This window comes from Moschus berezovskii, chromosome 12 (assembly GCF_049115385.1).
Source record: "Moschus berezovskii isolate FMDL1 chromosome 12, NW_MosBer_1.0, whole genome shotgun sequence".
In the NCBI taxonomy this organism is placed as follows: Eukaryota; Metazoa; Chordata; class Mammalia; order Artiodactyla; family Moschidae; genus Moschus; species Moschus berezovskii.
In genome coordinates this window covers 13,972,971-13,989,830 of record NC_142471.1, presented here as the reverse complement: position 1 = coordinate 13,989,830, position 16,860 = coordinate 13,972,971, and the positions used below count along the sequence as shown (strand labels likewise).

Below are 16,860 nucleotides of genomic sequence, written 5' to 3'. Positions count from 1 at the left end.
AATGTAGAAAAATTAATTTTTTCACAGTTTTGGTGGTGAGAAGTAGGAATTAAGGCATTGGCAAGGCCCTTCTCTGAGGAAGAATGCTTGCCTCTTCCCAGCCTAGGTGACTGCTGGCACTTCTTGGTGTTCCTTGGCTTCTTTTTTCTTCCCTCTTTCCCTGTGTCCAAATTGTCCTCAAACTCGTGTCTGTTGCATCGATGATGCCATCCAACCATCTCATCCTCTGTCATTCCCGGCACCTGCCTTCAATCTTTCCCAGCATCAGAGTCTCTTCCAGTGACTCAGTTCTTCACATCAGGTGGCCAAAGTATTGGAGCTTCAGCTGAAGGGGTTTTCTGTAAGATAAATACGTTATCTTTAGTGGATTTTGAGTAGATCTGACCATACCTTAATACTCCTTTGATGGCTGGGTTGAGACTTGAGTAATAAACCCCTTTATAGGATCTGGCAGAGGATCTAACCATTGGCCAACCAAGATAACGGGATCATGCTCCCTCATGTTAGCTGTTAGCTAGCACTCACTTCTTACCCTGAGCTTTATAGTATTTACATGTGGCTCATATGGTAAAGAATCTGCCTGCTAATGCAAGAGACCCAGGCTCGGTCCTTGGATTGGGAAGATCCCCCAGAGAAGGGAAGAGCAACCTGCTCCAGTATTCTTAGCTGGAAAATTCCATGGGCAGAGGAGCCTATTGGGCTACAGTCCATGGAGTCGCAGATTCAGATACAGCTGAAGGACTAACACATAGAAACTGAGGGTAAAAGACCTGTGGAACAGAAATAATAGTGTTTTCAAATGACTAGTCTTAGAATAAACCATATTAACTCTCTTTAAGTTAGTAGGCCCCCCTTTATTTTAAGAGGACTGCCTGGGACTACTCAGCAATACAAAGTAATGACCTACTGGTTCATGCAACAACCTGGAGCTCCAGAAAATTATAGAATACTGTCATCATATATCAAAACTTAATATCCTTTATTATTTCTGAGTGCTGAGTAAAAAATTGGTTTCTCTTCTGTAATATCTCTGTACTGTTCAGTTTTCTGGACAATCATGAAAAATTCAATCAGAAAATAAGATTGTTTAAATAGAAAGTGTGTGTGTGTGTGTGTATATATATATATATATATATATATATATATATATATATATATATTATATATATAGTCCCCCGGCAGGTACACAACCTGGGTTCTCTTTCAGATAGTGAATACCAGAAAGGCAATGTAACCTAGTCCTTCAGAAACGACTCAGGAGTAATATGAAATCCCCATCACATAGGTTGTTAGGAAGTGTTTATAGCAGTGCCCATAATGACCCAAGTGTTCAATTAAGTGGAAATTACCCTTTGCTTTCTCTGGTTCTTTCCTGGGCAGCCCTCATCTAGGAGATAACAAAAGGCAGGAATGGTGAGGTAAACCCAGCCTCCTCCCAATCCCCACCCCCCTGTTGGAACGGGCTTGGGGGAGAGGTCTCTGAGGCACAGCAAGTAATTCCACACAGTGAAGCCTGGGCAGAGACTGCTCTCGTCCTGTGACTGACTGACCTTTGCCACTTCCTACTCCGTCCTTCCTACTGGGAGGGAAAAGGAGAGCTGGCTTCTCGGGAGTCAGCACCAGGCGCCAGCCACACCAGGCTAACATCAACTCTACCCTGCATGGCTCTCCCCTCACCTTCCCATCGCAGCCAGTGACTTTTCCCACCATTAACCGGGCTCTCAGATGTTCTCCGTGAGCCCTGTGCCTCAGCCTTGGACAGGTAGAATAAACCTAAACCACCAGGCGAGACCCTGTAATTGGTCAAAGCCAGGTTCACTGACTCGGCCATGAGGGAGCTGCACAGCAAGGGTGTATGGGGATATGGTGCCTTTCAGTGGATTGTGGGGCGTGAGAAAAACCATGGGGTTTGTTTAGGTGAAATCAGGCTGTTTGGTCGGAGAAGGCAATGGCAAGCCATTCCAGTACTCTTGCCTAGAAAATCGCATGGACAGAGGAGCCTGGTGGGCTGCAGTCCATGGGGTCGCTACCAGTTGGACACGACTGAGCGACTTCACTTTGATTTTTCACTTTCACACATTGGAGAAGGAAATGGCAACCCGCTCCAGTGTTCTTGCCTGAGGAATCCCAGGGATGGCGGAGCCTGGTTTGCCGTCTATGGGGTCGCACAGAGTCGGACACGACTGAAGCGACTTAGCAGCAGCAGGCTGTTTGGCGGGGTGAAAGCAGATTGAAACTGTGTAACTTGTCTCCATCGCGAATCGGAGCTGGGGAATCAAAACGTTAAGAGGGAAGTGGAACACTGCGTCCAGAAACGCCTCTTCCGGAGCTGGGCGCCCCGGTGGCAATCGAGGTTGAATCTCTTGCCAAAGTGACTCAGGTTCCCCTGGCAGCGATGGGGCTTTCCTTCATAATGACAGAATTTCAGACGAGCACCTCACCCTTCGCGATGGTAGAGACCTAATCTCAGAGAACGGTTGCCGTTCACCCAGAAGAGGGCGTTCTGACAATTCTGCGTCTGCCACTCTAGCCCCACGAGAGGCCACAGACTTTGCTTTGCCTTTTTTTTTTGGTGGAGCTAATTTTACTCTCTAATGCAGTTATTCACATCAGCAGCCTCCCGCCCTCCAAGACGGAAAGGCGGGGCGGGAAACGGCCTTTGGGCAGACGACGCTGCGCCGTCACGTCAGGGCTGCGCCCTCCCCTGGCGCGCCTGCGCCCTGCCTTCTTCCTGGTCTCGCTGCCTGCGCAGCTGCGGGTTTCTTAGAATTCCTACTCAGGATTTGGCGGGGGTTCTCGCCTATGTACCAGTCACAGTGACTTTCCTCTGATCCTCAAAAATCAAAAAGGCCAAAGTATCTTCTACCAGGAAAGATGTTTGCGCCACTGGCCCGTCTCCACTTTCACCTTTGAGGATTCATCTCAGATGTCATGTCACTTCATGACTTGACCACATCACCCATTGCTGCCCAGGCACCTGGGCCGCTGCAGCACACTCACTTTACTTTTTCATGATACCTATCCGACTCCTAATGCTGGGGCCTTAAACACCTAAGAGGATCTTGTCTGGGTGGGTGATGAGCTTGGCACAGCCGTCCACGCACATAGCACCCTGCTAGGGCTCCCCTACTCTCCTTGGACAGTGAATGGCTCCAATTTCAGCCAGGTATTCCGAGTTCCACTCAGGTTCTTGGAGTAATGGCTGTAGCTCTGGGCCAGCCTTCGAACCGTCCCCTCACCTTGCTTATGAATCCTGATCAAGGGCCCTAAACAGATCTATGATCCTCATTTTTAGACCTCAGGACCTGGGAGGGCTGAAGACCAGAAAGCAGACTCCTCAGCCTCTAGAATCTCTTGTGCTGGCCTCCTAACCCCAGCCCACAGGTCTTGGACATAGTATACTTTCCAGAGGATCTGTTACCAACACCCTGGAAATGGATGGAAGGTTTGGAGAAGGACACCAGTAGAGGTGGGGCTTCCCAGGTGGTGCAGTGGTAAAGAATCTGCCTGCCAAAGCAAGAGCCACAAGAGACTTGAGTTGCATCACTCCTTTGGCAAGATCCCCAGGAGGATGAAATGGTAACCCATTCCAGATATTCTTGTCCGAAAAATCCCATAGACAGAGGAGCCTGGCTGGCTACAGTCCACTGGATTGCAGAGTCAGACACGGTAGCATGCACTCCACGCCGCCAGTAGAGGGGGCTTGAAGCAACGTCAAGGCAGGTGGCTGCCCCACCAGCCCGGATTCAGACCCAGATTGTGAGCCACTGCCTGGCAGGGACAGGGCAGACCACTGCTGCCCTGGCCTGTCTCCCCACCAGGGTCTCTGCCAGGAGCAGGGGCTGGGCAGGGCAGGCCTCAGCTCCTTCCACCTTAGGGTATGGAGGTCGGCAAGAGGGGTGAGGCTGCAGGTGAACAGGCTGCCAAGGTGGAAGAACAACTTCCCCAGCCCCATGCCATGCATGCTGGGGCCTCTCAACGAGGTATTCCAGGAATGGACTTTGGACATACTGAGACCCAGAGTGGCATGGATGGTTTTGGGTTCTGAAATGCAGGGCTTCTTGGGATGTTGCTCATAGTAGGGTCTCACAGGACATTACCTGGAGTAAGGGGAAGGGTCCATTGGTTGCTGTAAGGGTTACAATGGTTTTACTGGGCTGAGTCAGTGAAGGAAGAACTGCATTTCCTGGGTTGTGTGAACACTCACCGGGTGAGCTGGGGTCTTAGCAGAGGGCAAACCACTGGGGATCATTCTAGGTTACAGGAAGTCATGGGGATCTGGGTCACAGGGACTTCTAAGGTCTTCAAGCAAGGTGTGGAAATTGTAATGTTCTTTGATATAATGTTGAGGTGTCTTGTATGGTGAATTGATGAGGCAGGAGATCAGTTATCAGGAGGTCCTCAAAGGGCGGTGGGGGGGATGCTGGGAATGGGCTTCAGGACAAACATGTGGCCACAAGATGCATCAGCCATCCATGGGACATCCCCCGCCCCACCCCAGCTGAGGGGGCCTGGGCTTTCCTGAGCAAGATTTTATCGTCTCCTCCCAACCTACCCATCCCCAACCAGACCCACAGAAGGTCATAAGTCCATCAGAGGGGGAGATAAATTTAATTTAGAAATAAGCTCTGGACAGCCTTTTGATCAGAAGGGAGACTCAGGGCCCACCAACAGAGAGAAAAGCCATCCTGAGGGGTTAAGACCCCCAAGGGGAAGGGGACAGCATGGGAGCCAGTGCAGGGAGGGTCATGAAACTGATCCTGTGCTCAGCAGGTACTGGCAGAGCCTGTGGAGAGAATGTGGGGTCAGGTCCTCACAAACTCCATAGACACATCCTCAGCCTCAGGCATCCCCGAGGCTGACTGGTTCAGGACAGTCCGTATTAATCCTCAAATTACACGGCTCTACTGCCTGAGTGCCAGGAAGGCTCTCAAAGAAGTCCATCTCACCTGGAGTGAGGAGTGGAACAGCTTTCTCAGGTAAGGAGCTGCGAAAGGAACATATCAGATTAGCATCCTCAAACTTTCTGTCTTTTTCCCTACCAAGATTCCTGGTACCAATTTAAACAGTATGAAGGGTCAGAGCTTTCTCTGACAGAGGCCCCCTCAGGGTTGATTATCTGTGAATAACAAATTCTACTGCAAACCTAGGGACAGCCAGGACTCTGTCCTCCTTTTCCAAATTGTAGGACATTATGCCCAAATTTGGAGAAGGCAATGGCACCCCACTCCAGTACTCTTGCCTGGAAAATCCCAGGGATGGAGGAACCTGGTAGGCTGCAGTCCATGGGGTCGCTAAGAGTTGGACACGACTGAGCGACTTCACTTTCACTTTTCACTTTCATGCATTGGAGAAGGAAATGGCAACCCACTCTAGTATTCTTGCCTGGAGAATCCCAGGGATGGTAGAGCCTGGTGGGCTGCCGTCTATGGGGTCGCACAGAGTTGGACATGACTGAAGCGACTTAGCAGCAGCAGCAGCATGCCCAAATTGCTCTGCTCAGCTCAAAGGACACACAGTAGGGCCCTGTCTCACCTGTGCTTCTGCTTGTTCTTGCATTTGCATTTGCCACCTGTGAAGAAAGACACAGCCAGTGCAAAGAGCCCGGAAAGCCTGGGCCACCCTCCTCCCGCCCGCTCCCCACCTCCACCCAACCCGGCTATTCCCATTGCTCACTCAGGGCGAACAAGAGTCCAGCGATGCACATGAGGCCTGCACAGATCATCCCACCCAGCTGCAGGCCTTCCCAGTCTAGGGGAATGGAGAGCAGGCTGGCATCAGCCTGGCTCCACCCCACTCATTCAAACAGCTAGTTATTTGCACCTGCTTATACAGACACACTTACATTCCAGGCAACAAGCAGAACAAACTCATAAATACATCATGTCATATCTGGTGGGAACAAGTATTAGGAAGAAAAATCAAGCAGAAATGCACAGAAAAAGAAGAGGCTTTGAAGAATGATCAAGGAAAGCTTTGCTGAAAGGTGGCATTTGAGCTGAGAAGAGGGAAGATGAGGGTGTGTGGGGGACAGTGACAGGCAGGAGAGGACACCTCCTTGCGGGGGTTGTAGGGCAGCAAGGAGTTGGTCCTGGGGAAGGCAAGAGAAGAGAGAGTGAATGGAACAAAGGAGATCAGCCAGCTGCCTCCAGCCACTTTCCCAGGAGTCTTCCTAAACATCCTGCAGGCCCCTTACCTCCTTGCTGGAGGAAAGTTCTCCCAAAGATGATGTTACATTTTGGCCTGTCGTTCTTTTGATCCACCGTGCTGATTCTTTAATTCCCAGTCTCATCCTCATTCTGCCCCTCCTTGCCCACCCCCTCAAGCCCCGCTCTGTCTACACTGGACTCCACATCACCCCTTACCAACTCTAGCAAAGGGGTCTAGCATAGGCAAGGGTAGGGGTCAGGGGCAAGGGATATCAGCTCTTACCATAGTAGAAGGGACTGTCTTTATCTACAGGAAAGGAGAAAAAAAAATTAATGACCAGAATCAGGAGGCAAGATGTGGGGAAAGAAAGAGAGAAACCATGGGGGCAGGGCCAGCAGAGCAGCTTGGGGCCTCACTCACCAACCACGTCATTGGCTTCCAAGACAGGCAGTCCTGGGTGAGAGAGGCAGAGGGACTGGGTGTTAATTCATGATACTGGTCTCAAAATGAATCAGCAGGCAGGTCGCCAGCCTAGAGGCAAAAGATCAACCAGCCTTGCTTGGGGCACTGGAGCACGGGGTGGGGGGACCCTGAGGTCACTGGTTCCCCTCCTCATACCTACCCAACCCAAACATACCTAGGATTTTGTCTCCTATTTTCTGGCCTTTATGCCCTGCTCTCCCATCCCAGCCCTTCCTGCTATTTCTCAGGCTTCCTGTTATTCTTTCTTATACTCAAAAATGGGATGGTGTGTTGGTATCTTTACCCTCTCCTGAAAAGCTTCCTACCCAGATCCTGGCTAATGGTCTGCCTCCTAAAGAAGAAGGGAACACTGGTCTCTTCTTGCCAACAGGTGATTACAGTTTCCCAAAGTTCCATGATTCAGGATAATGTTGGGAACATCTAACTTACTGTAATCAGGTTGGTCAAAAAGTTCGTTCAGGTTGTAAGATCTACAGAAAACCCAAACAAACCTTTTGGCCAACTCAATACTTCCTTTATGTTTATCTTTAAGTTGGCAGTCTAAATGAAAACCCATTTATTCAACATCAGGCGCCCTTTATGAGATGCTGTCCTGGTTTTCACAGCCTTGGTAGGTGAGTGAGTGGCAGCAGGGTCGCCTCTGGGAGGACTCACCGGCCAACAGGAGGAGAAGGGCCCGGGTCACTCCCTCCATGACACAGCGGCACGCAGGACCGGTCTGCAGGAGAAGAGAGCAGGCTGGGGTCAGACAGCCCTGACCAGCTCTACACTCACACAGCCCGGTGGCACAGATCTCAAGGCTGCTTGTGGGGTAGACATGAGAAAGTTACTAATTTCTGTGTCCTTGTCTAGAGTTAGTAATACCTCTAATACTTAGAGTGATGCCTGCACATATTGGGTTGCCCAAGAAATTTGTTCAGATTTTTTTGTATCATCTGATGGAAAAACTCAAACAAACTTTCTGGCCAACCCAATAGTAAGCGCCATAAGAGGTTTTGTTAAAATCTGGTAATCAGATGCCTGATACACCCTCAGGAGGAGGGCTACTGCTCTAACTCAGACTTTGGTGCCTGCCTTCCTGACTCCCAGCTCAAAGGTCTTGAGGTATTGTTTCCAAAGATCTGGGCCTGGGGCACTACCAGGCTGAAGTCCAAGACAGCCTCCAGCTACAGCATGCCCAGACTTCCCAGGGAGTGCAGTGGTAAAGAATCCTCCCGCCAATGCAGAAGATGTGGATTTGATTCCTCGGCTGGGAAGATCTCCTAGAGAAGGAAATAGCAACTCACTCCAGTATTCATGCCTGGGAAATCCCATGGACAGAGGAACCTGGTGGACTACAGACCATGGGATTGGTTGCGAAGAGTCAGACACGACTGAGTGCACACACACAGGGCATGCCCAGAACTCCTCTGAGTGAGCGGTGGGACAGGGGAAGTGGAGGAGTTGGGGGCAAATGCTGGGTGCAGGCAAATACCTCCCACCCCAGTCCCTGGCCAAGGACCATACTCCAGGTAGCATGTACTCAGAGTATAGACTGCTGTTAGCAGGAAAGTGCCTGGTGGCTGGGACATGGCCCCTTCTTTCTCCTTAGGGTGGGAACTATTTCTGTCTTCATTTATTAGTCCTTAGGGTGGCTGTGTCCTTGAGATAAGACGCTCCCAGCTTTCTGCCTATTATTAGCCTCAGGCAGGCATAGGGATTGTCAGTGTTCCAAATTGCAACCCCAGTTATTATGTGTTGGGCCCAGCTAGCCAGAGAATTCCTCTCTCAGCACTTAATAGCTGTGTGACTCAGCTAGGTTACTTAACCTGTCTGTGCTTCAGTGCCCTGTAAAAATGAGGATAATTATAAGAACAACCTCCTAAGGTTGTGTTTGAATTGAATGAGTTACTATATGTTGAGCCCAAGAATAGTGCCAAGCACATAATAAGTACTGAAACATGTTACAGTAAGTAAATACACAAGTACATGGATCTTTTTGTAGTAGGAAGTCAGGACTATTAAGCTGTTTCCTCAGAACATGGGGGTCTTTTGGCTTTGAGCAATTTGTAAATTGGGCCCTCCACTGGCCTCTGTTTCTCCCTGCCCCTTCTATCACCCTGGAACTCCTGGATCATGAGGGGCGCAACTCCCCTTTATCCTTTAGCCAAAGACTGCTTCCTGTTTCCTCCAGCCCCCAACCCATGATGGTGCTCACAGGGCAGGCAGCTTCCAGTCCTCCAAACCCCCAAACACATCTGTTACTGGGAATACCTAGGCAGGTACCATACCGTTCCTCAGACTGGTACCCCAGACCACCCCTCCACCTCCATCCCTCTGCCAAGGAGTCCCGAAGGCCTCGCAGAAACCCACTTACCTGAGAGCCGGCTGGTGCAGAGATCTGGTCTGAGGAGGCTTCTAGGGCTGCGTCCAGCCCAGGTGGGTTCCGGTTTTTTAAGCCCGCGGCCCCGCCTGCCCAGGGCAACAATACTATCAGGCAGAAGGAACTGGTCAGATTCCTTGAGAATCTGGAAGGATTCCTGCAGTTCCCTCTCCCCAGTGTGCTCTTAAAGGAGACTGCCACACCTGGTGGACAGTGGAGTGAGGGACCCAGGCCCGCTTAGAATCTAAGGCAATTGTGGGGAGTGGGCTGGGCCCCAGACCCTTCTCATGAGGAGAAGGTGGGCTTTCTGCTTCTTTAGCTCACCTGGACCCTAAAAGAGAGGTCCAGAAAGGTGCTGGAGGGAACCAGGATGTTTCTAGGTACTTAGACCAAAAGTAGGGGTTCCAGGACTTCTGTAGGGGAGTGTCCCAGAAACATGGTGTCAATGGAGAGTCAGGGTCTGGCCTTGAGGCTCCATTTGCTCAGTGGTCTCATTGCTTTTCCTTGGACTGGGTTTCATCGAGGGGAAGAAATGGGGCTGATGGGCACCCCTTAAGATGGCCCCCCCATGACCAGCCCTGACAACCACTTAGCTGTGGGTGGAGGGGGCTGAAGCTGGAATCAGAACCACCCCCCAGGTCCTCAGTTCCTGCCTACTGCCTGGGGGCAGGGGTGTAAGATACGGTGGTGGGGCCAGGTGGGGAGCAGGAGGAGGACCACCGGCCCCAAGATGAGGAGTGGGCCACCTCCCTCTGTGGACCCCATGCCTGGCCAAATTCTCTTCCTGTCCCTCACCCCACCACATGCCTTCTACCTGTGCCCATGACCTTGGATGACTGCAGGCATGTCTATTCTCCTGTCCCCCCTCCCTGATTCCTCTCTCTTCACCCTCTTCTCCAATGCATGGTGACCAACTGAAACAGGACTGTTGCCTCCCTATTCCCTCCCAATGCCCAGTCATGGATACTAATAGATTTTGATTGAATTGTTGAGTCATTGAGGACAGGAAGCCATCAGTGGATCACGGTGCTAAGGGCCAGAGGGCAGGACAGAGCCCTGAAAGACAGGGGTGGGAAGGATTCAGAGAGGACCTTCCTAGTGCAAACATGTGACACCTCCTCATGAAAACCTTTCATGGTGCTTCCTATTTTTGATTCAGTTTGTACAGAGTTTAAATCAGGGCTTCTGGGGCCAGAAAGAGCTGGCCTCAACTTGCCAATAGCTCAGTGGGTGATCTCAATCAGCTCCTTCATTCCAAGCCTCAGTTCCCTCTCCTCTAAACTGCAGTAACAACAGGACTTACCTGAGGTTTGGGGTGGAGGTGTTGCAGGCACAAGGGGCTGACCCATGGCTGGTCCTCAATTTGTATTTGTGGAATGAATGCCTCCCAGGCCCCACGTAAGGAGAGTCTGTGAAACTCAAGATTCAGAAAAACCATTAGTAGTGCATACCTTGAAGTCAACCGCAGGCTCTGTCAGTTACTTGCTATATGCACTTGAGCAACTTACCTCTTCCAGCCTGTTTGCTCATCCATGAAGCGGGAACTATGACTGAGCTGAGTGTGTGCTGTGACGATGACATCTGATTATGCTGCTCAGTTCACAGGAGCTATTTGTGTAGCTGGGAATGGCCCTTGTATACACACAGTGAGCCCTGCAGCATGAGAGAAACTGTGCTCCAGAGAAGATAAAAGTCTTGCTCAAGGTCACATCGTATGCCATGGTAGCAGAGTGGAAACTCAGCTCAAGTGTTCATACTCCACATGTGAGAAATAAACAGCAAGAAAGCAAGCATTTGTAGGAAGAGGACTGTTTAAGTCTCAAGTGCTTGAAAAGATCTCCAGGAAGTATGAAAAAGACCTCAGATCCACTTCTCCAGAAGGTTCTAGCACTTTTACTCCATCTTGAAGCTGCTGTCCACTTGAAGGATCCTCCATTCCCATCCCTATCACCATGAGATATTATCACCTTTAACAGGTAGAAGGAAAACTTCACCTGTGTCAGGTGTTATTGCCAATGGTTGAAGGTAGAGGACAGGTTGAGCCCAGGACAGAACCAGGGAGAGGGAGCCCAGTCACCTGTGAGTAACTTCTGTGAGCACACGGTGAGTTACCACCTCATCTCCCCCTTTTGCTAGAGTTTGGTGTAGGTGCCTTAAGACTGAGTGTTGCTTCTGTCCCCTCCGAGAGGCCCCAAAGGCTGGCCACACACTCAGTGGTGGGCAACAATGCTTTGCACACTGGAAGCAGCATAAATCAGCTCCCAAGCTAATGAATTTAGCTTCTTAGATATATTAAACTCAGTGCTTATAAGTGATCACGAAGGTGCATGTAGAAAACTTTACAAGCTTTGTATATTATTAAGAATTGTCTTGGGGCATTTCCCTGGTGGTTCACTAGCTAAGATTCCAAGCTCCCAATGCAAGGGGCCCAGGTTCAATCCCTGGTTGGGGAACTAAGATCTCTCAAACCTCATGCAAAAAAAAAAAAAGGTGTCTCATTTGTTTGGAGTATTTAGGATGAACAATTGCTCTCTCAAGATGTGATTCCTGAGGGGCTGGACTGGCCGTGAAGGCTGTTTTCAGGAAGTCATTTTCAAGGAGATCTGGCCACTTGCCCAGCTTCCTGGGCATGCATTCCTTATCAGAATTTCTGGAACCATCCATTTGGGCCTGATTTCTTATCTAATAGATGGGGAACTTGGTGAGAGGAACTGAGACCTACAGGGAAATCAAATCTCTGATGATGAAAGGTTCGGAGGAATAGGTGATGGAGAGCCAGCCTCAGTCGGATGGATGCAGATGAGAGCCTAGAGGTATCAAAAGTCAAAAGAGAAAATGCAGCAAGATCCAGCTCTGAACTCTCCCTTCCCCTTCGGGACTTCGGTGCTGCAAATGATACAAAGGACCTTGTGTGGAACAAGGGAAGTCTGTTGCCAAGAGTGGCCACCTGAAAATCAGCACTCACACCCAGGACTCTCTCTTCTGCTCGCGTCAGTCACTGCCAAAGCTCTTCATACTCCCAAACTATACTTTTCGCCTTCTCAAAGCATTACCAGTTACTCTGCGGAGAACATAGATGCATCCTCAAAGTCATTAATTTTTCTGAAGAAAGATACTAAAACAGGAATTAGCTAAGGCTGTCCACAGATAAAAGGGAAGTGGGTAGTATTACGCCTGTCGCAGAGTGGGAGTGTTTTTTCCTGCCTTCGATGATAGACTGAATGTCACAGGCGTCAGTAGAAAGCTGAGATTGTCTATTTTGATGAATCTGGTAGAGGAGAGAAAAGACCTCATTCATGAGAGAACAAGGACAAAGGAAATCTCTGGGGCTTCTCCCAGTTGTCAGAAATACTGAACTCCCACCTGGACCCCTCTGTGCTGTCTCCGTCAGGTGCCCCCCTGTTCTTATTCCTGTTTCTTCCGCATCTGGGTATGTATTACCTTCATTGGCTGACATGTTCCGCAGGTCCCTTTCTGTGTGCTCAGGGTGCTGGGCTCCTCGCCCACAGACCTGGGTCTCACTTTCTTTGAGGACCATGAGAGCAGGAGGTGAATGGGTGTAAGACGAGGTGAATGAGTGCAGGGAAGGCCATTTGAAGGGTAGCGGCAGTTTGAGGGCTTTTCCCTGGATCTCGGTCTAGGCTGACTCCTGCGCATTTGGGAGGCGGCAGGAGGGGCCCGTCACGTTGCGCGATCTAAGAGCCTTCCAGACGAGGGAATACTGAAACGATGTGGGGGAGTGTCTCAAGAATGGGGATCTGGAGGTCTCTGCGACAGTCAGTGACTGCCTGGCTCTCTTCGGCCAACTCCGGCCAAAAAGAGTTCATTGACTTTTAGGATGTCCTTCCAAGAAGCCATCCGTACCCACTATTCCTCGTGCAGGGGACCGAGAAACAGCCATTCGGAGCAGGACTATGATGACCTCCAGCCAATCGGCACCAAGGAAAGGGGGCTGAGGCGGGGCCTTGGGCAAAGCCGCCTGTGCGGCGCAGGCGCGGGCCCGGGCGTGTGGGCAGGGCTTTTCTGGCGTGGAAGCGGTCGCGCTCAGTCGCGTGCGGATTGGCCCTGCTTGGGTTCTCGCGAGCGGCTGTCAGGCAGCCGTCCTATTGCGCGTGCGCAGTTTTCCTTTCTCCCCTGCGTCAGCCTGTAACTGTCGGGGTTCTAGTTAGGTCGTTTCTGGAGCCTGTGTTCACCCGTTTGTCCGTTCCTGCCGCCGAGATGGCCGCAGCCTTCCGGACCTGGGTCCTTAGAGGCTGTGAGGGATAGCTGAGGTGAAGGGACAGCATCGGATGACCTCAGGGGGCCAAGGAAGAGGGCGGCGAGCCGTGCAGGCGGACCGCAGGGAGCGAGGCCAGAAAGCCGGCAGTGGACCGTGGGAGGGAGGGCTTCAAGCCGCGGAGAGACATTGTTAGAGTTGCGTTTGAGAAGGCCCTTCGAGGAGTGAGGGTGAAACCCTGTGCGAGAGGAGAGAAGCACAAGGGTTCCCAAAACACACCGGGAGATGTCATTTCTCATCGACCCTTTATTCCGCTTCTGTTAGAGCTCCCCCAGGGGCTTCTTAGCTTCCTTGTCCAACTGCTGCTCATGTCTCAACCATACTCCTCAGCCCTCGACCTTATTATTGAAGTACCTCCTGGACACACCGCCCAGTCAACCGCTTCCGAAATAAACCTTTCCATTGTGTCACCTCCCCCATAGCCAACCCTGTCCCTTACTTCAGAATTCCCTGAAAAGTCACTCCTTTATCCACCTGGTGACACAGGCCACCGCTGAGCACATCATAATGCGGATTATCTATCGATGTGTGTCACGCCCTCAGATGATGACGACCTGAAGGGTAAGGGGACTAGCGCCCCGCACTCTGGGTGTAGCCACAGTGGCAGCCTTGGTGAGCGCTTGCTACCTGGCAGGCTACTTTCCACCACTTTGCCCATGTTAGTTCATGTCATCATCGCAACCTTTCCAGAGAAGACACTCACCTTGTTTCGGGATGAGGAAACTAGGTGAAGAGAGATTAAGAGAAGCTTGCTGGGAAGTTGCTGTGTAACAGGGAGCTCAGCGCTCTGACAACCTAGAGGGGTGGGATGGAGTCAGGGGTGGGAGAGAGGCTCGTGGGGGAGGGGACGTGTGTGTACCTGTGGCTGATTCAAGTTGTTTATGGAAGAAGTCAATACAATATTATAAAGCAATTATTTTCCAATTAAAAATTAAAAAAAGAAGCACCCAACCTCACAACTGGAAATGACAGCTCCAGAACCAGTTCTTTTAACCACCCCTCTCCACGTTAAACTGCATGTGATTGTTTTTTTTGAATGTTATTTAAAAACAGCTTTGATTTCACATACCAAACAATTCTCCCATTTGAATTGTAAAATTTCAATGTTTTTTAGATTGTATATTGCAGATATATATGTGTGTGTGTGTGTGTGTGTGTGTGTATTTCTCTTTGGTGTGCATGCATATGTGAATTTTAGGCTGATGCCTATCTGTTTAGATATTTGTGTCGATAAACGTGTATTTTATTTTCACTAACATGCCAATTGTGGGAAAGTTGATATTACTATATATGTACTGGGCTTCCCAGGTGTCACTAGTGGTAAGAGTCTTCCTGCCAATGCAGGAGATGTGGGTTAGACCCCTGGGTTGGGAAAATCCCCTGGAGGAGGGCATGGCAACCCACTCCAGTATTCTTGCCTGGAGAATCCCATGGACAGAGTAGTCTGCCGAGCTATAGTCCATAGGGTTGCAAAGAGTTTCAGATGTGACTGAAGCAACTTAGCATGCATGTATATACATGTACAATGTGTACTGTGCTTTTTTTTTAAATTGAAGTATGTACTTATTTATGTATTTATTTTTGGCCTTGCCACACAGCATGTGGGATCTTAGTTCCCCAACCAAGGATTGATCCAGTGTCCCTTGCATTGGAAGGGTAGAGTCTTAACCACACTGGATAACCAGGGAAGTGTCTACGATGCTTTTTAAATTTAATGTTATAATTTGATCTTACATCTTTCAAAGTATTTTCATTCTAATATAATTACTTGGTATGTATTCACTGATTCAATGTCTGTCTTGAATTTTACTACTGTTCTGGCACCTTTTCCAGGAACTGAGGGTTCCAACTGGGTAATGCAAAGCTTCTGCCTTGAACGGCTGACATGATGAGGATGAGTTGGAAAGAGAAAAAAGCTGGTATAATATTTCAAGAATTGATTGACATTGACGAGTATAGTGAAGACACATAAAGCAGCTGAGTTATATAGTGATGGGGGAGAGACACTGCCTTCTCAGAAGGTTAGAGTTGGCCAGTGTTTGAAATACAGGTTTAAAAATATTTGTGTTGACATAGTCATAAATTTCCCTTGGCCCATTTCACCCTTGTTAAACTGAGCCAATGAAGTCAAATGCATACCCAGATTTCAGATTAGAGCATAATTTATGAAAAGGGTCTCTTATCTAGATCAAGTTGCTCTCATTCCAAGAAACGTCTCTCCTTCAAACTTGTTTATCCACATCTTTGTATAAGTTAGTTATAATAAGATTAAGTGTCTGATAAAAAGCATTACTTACTTATTTGGCAATAATAGAATAAAAGAATGTTTTTACTGGCTTTGAATGTTACGGTTGAAAGCTGAAAACAGTAGTTCAACAGACCAAAGACACTAAGATTGGAAGGGGTCTTAATTCTGTGTTTGTCAGCATTGAATATGACTATGAATGTCAGTAGTTTCTAGAACCTTGCCTGGAGGATAAAGAATGCATTTAATTTGTGGCCACCTGAAATCTGGATTCAAAAGCAATCAAAGCTTGACAAAGTCTTTGTTGTTTCCACTACAGTAGCTCATCTAAAAGTCCCCTAATGTAGAGAGCTACTGTTCTGTTCTACTCCAATCAGACTACATAACAGGCTGACAAGTTCCTCCCAGAAATGTTTACCAAATTAAAAGGAACTACTGAAGTTGAAGATTAGTAAACAATGGGAAATCATATTTTAAAAGTTGTGTAGCACTTTTGCCTCCTGTTATGTAGAATGTCTTGTAGTTTCATGCATAAAGTCTTTAAGTTCTTAATAAACTAGTAAAATATTAATATATTAACTTCTAATGATCAACACTGGAATTTTCCATAGTGAGGGTCTGAGGCCATCCCTGCTCCCTGCTCTGCACTTTCATTGCACGCAGCACTTGGAGAACCAGTTTTGCCACTAGAACTGGGATGGAGTTTGCTGTATTCTACTTTTTCATCCATGGTGACTAAGACCTTCAAAGCTCCTAGGCTTGGGCAGAGTGGGGTGCACAGGATCTCAGTTTGATTTCTAAATTGGCATACCTGCCTTGGGAAACAAGAGGCATTGCTTCTGAAAACTGGAATAGTGCAAACGTGGTGCCCAGCAGCAATGCCCCACGTAAGGCCCTCAGAGCACAAACATACCAGCCCCAGAAGAGAGGCAAGGGCAGATCTTGGAAGTGGGAGTTGAAACCGGCTCAGTGCTGAAAGTTCTAAGAAAAAGAACACAAAAGTATGAACATAATATGTTTGTGTGAAAATTCATATGTATTTAGAATAACAGAACAATTGCTTTTTTTTTTTTTTTTTTGTTGTTGTTGTTTTTCACTGCATGGCTTGTGGGATCTTATTTCTTGGACTAGGGATTGAACCTGGGCCCAGGGCAGTGAAAGCACCGAGTCTTAACCACTGGACTTCCAGAGTTAATACTGCAAAGTGTGTGCCCATTTTACAGATGAGAAATGGAAGTTTGGAAGGATTAAATGAATTCTCCAAGGCCAGACTGACTCCAAAGTCCCAAGTTTTAACTCTGTTCAGTGCCACACTTGGCAGTATTAACTGAATCCTCACGACAA

At 48.9% G+C, this 16,860-nt stretch overlaps 1 protein-coding gene and 1 long non-coding RNA gene across 12 annotated transcripts in view; one reads left to right on the top strand and one right to left on the bottom strand.

The window, feature by feature from the left end:
• Nucleotides 1-4,592: 4,592 nt before the first annotated feature.
• FXYD4 (FXYD domain containing ion transport regulator 4) lies at nucleotides 4,593-13,291 on the bottom strand. Of its 10 annotated transcripts, XM_088841883.1 has the most exons (12): nucleotides 12,437-13,291; nucleotides 10,504-10,648; nucleotides 10,299-10,412; nucleotides 8,990-9,102; nucleotides 7,288-7,351; nucleotides 6,571-6,603; nucleotides 6,433-6,456; nucleotides 5,677-5,751; nucleotides 5,536-5,572; nucleotides 5,269-5,426; nucleotides 4,950-4,987; nucleotides 4,593-4,786 (listed from the first exon to the last, which is right to left on the bottom strand). In XM_088841883.1, the coding sequence occupies exons 3-12, from the start codon at nucleotides 10,342-10,344 to the stop codon at nucleotides 4,697-4,699; spliced, it is 678 nt and encodes a 225-aa protein (XP_088698009.1). In that variant the 5' UTR covers nucleotides 10,345-10,412; nucleotides 10,504-10,648; nucleotides 12,437-13,291; the 3' UTR covers nucleotides 4,593-4,696. The 10 variants fall into 10 exon arrangements, with proteins under 10 accessions (XP_088698009.1, XP_088698013.1, XP_088698011.1 ...); XM_088841887.1 differs by lacking the exon at nucleotides 12,437-13,291 and having other exon boundaries at nucleotides 5,243-5,426; nucleotides 10,504-11,453; XM_088841885.1 differs by lacking the exon at nucleotides 12,437-13,291 and having other exon boundaries at nucleotides 8,990-9,084; nucleotides 10,504-11,453.
• Nucleotides 12,311-16,860, top strand: part of LOC129555832 (uncharacterized) — a 92,704-nt gene continuing 88,154 nt past the window's right edge. For both annotated transcript variants that reach the window (XR_016038728.1, XR_016038727.1), the window contains exon 1: nucleotides 12,311-12,425. This is a non-coding gene — a long non-coding RNA (uncharacterized LOC129555832). The remainder of the gene's footprint in view (nucleotides 12,426-16,860) is intronic.

Coding starts and splice junctions, on each gene's coding strand:
- FXYD4 (XM_088841883.1), bottom strand. CDS start 10,344: ATGGGTCAGCCCCTTGTGCCTGCAACACCTCCACCCCAAACCTCAG. Junction 5,573..5,676: donor TGGACTCTTGTTCGCCCTGA/GTGAGCAATGGG, acceptor CTTTCTTCACAG/GTGGCAAATGCAAATGCAAG. Junction 4,787..4,949: donor TGTTCCACTCCTCACTCCAG/GTGAGATGGACT, acceptor TTCTCTCCACAG/GCTCTGCCAGTACCTGCTGA.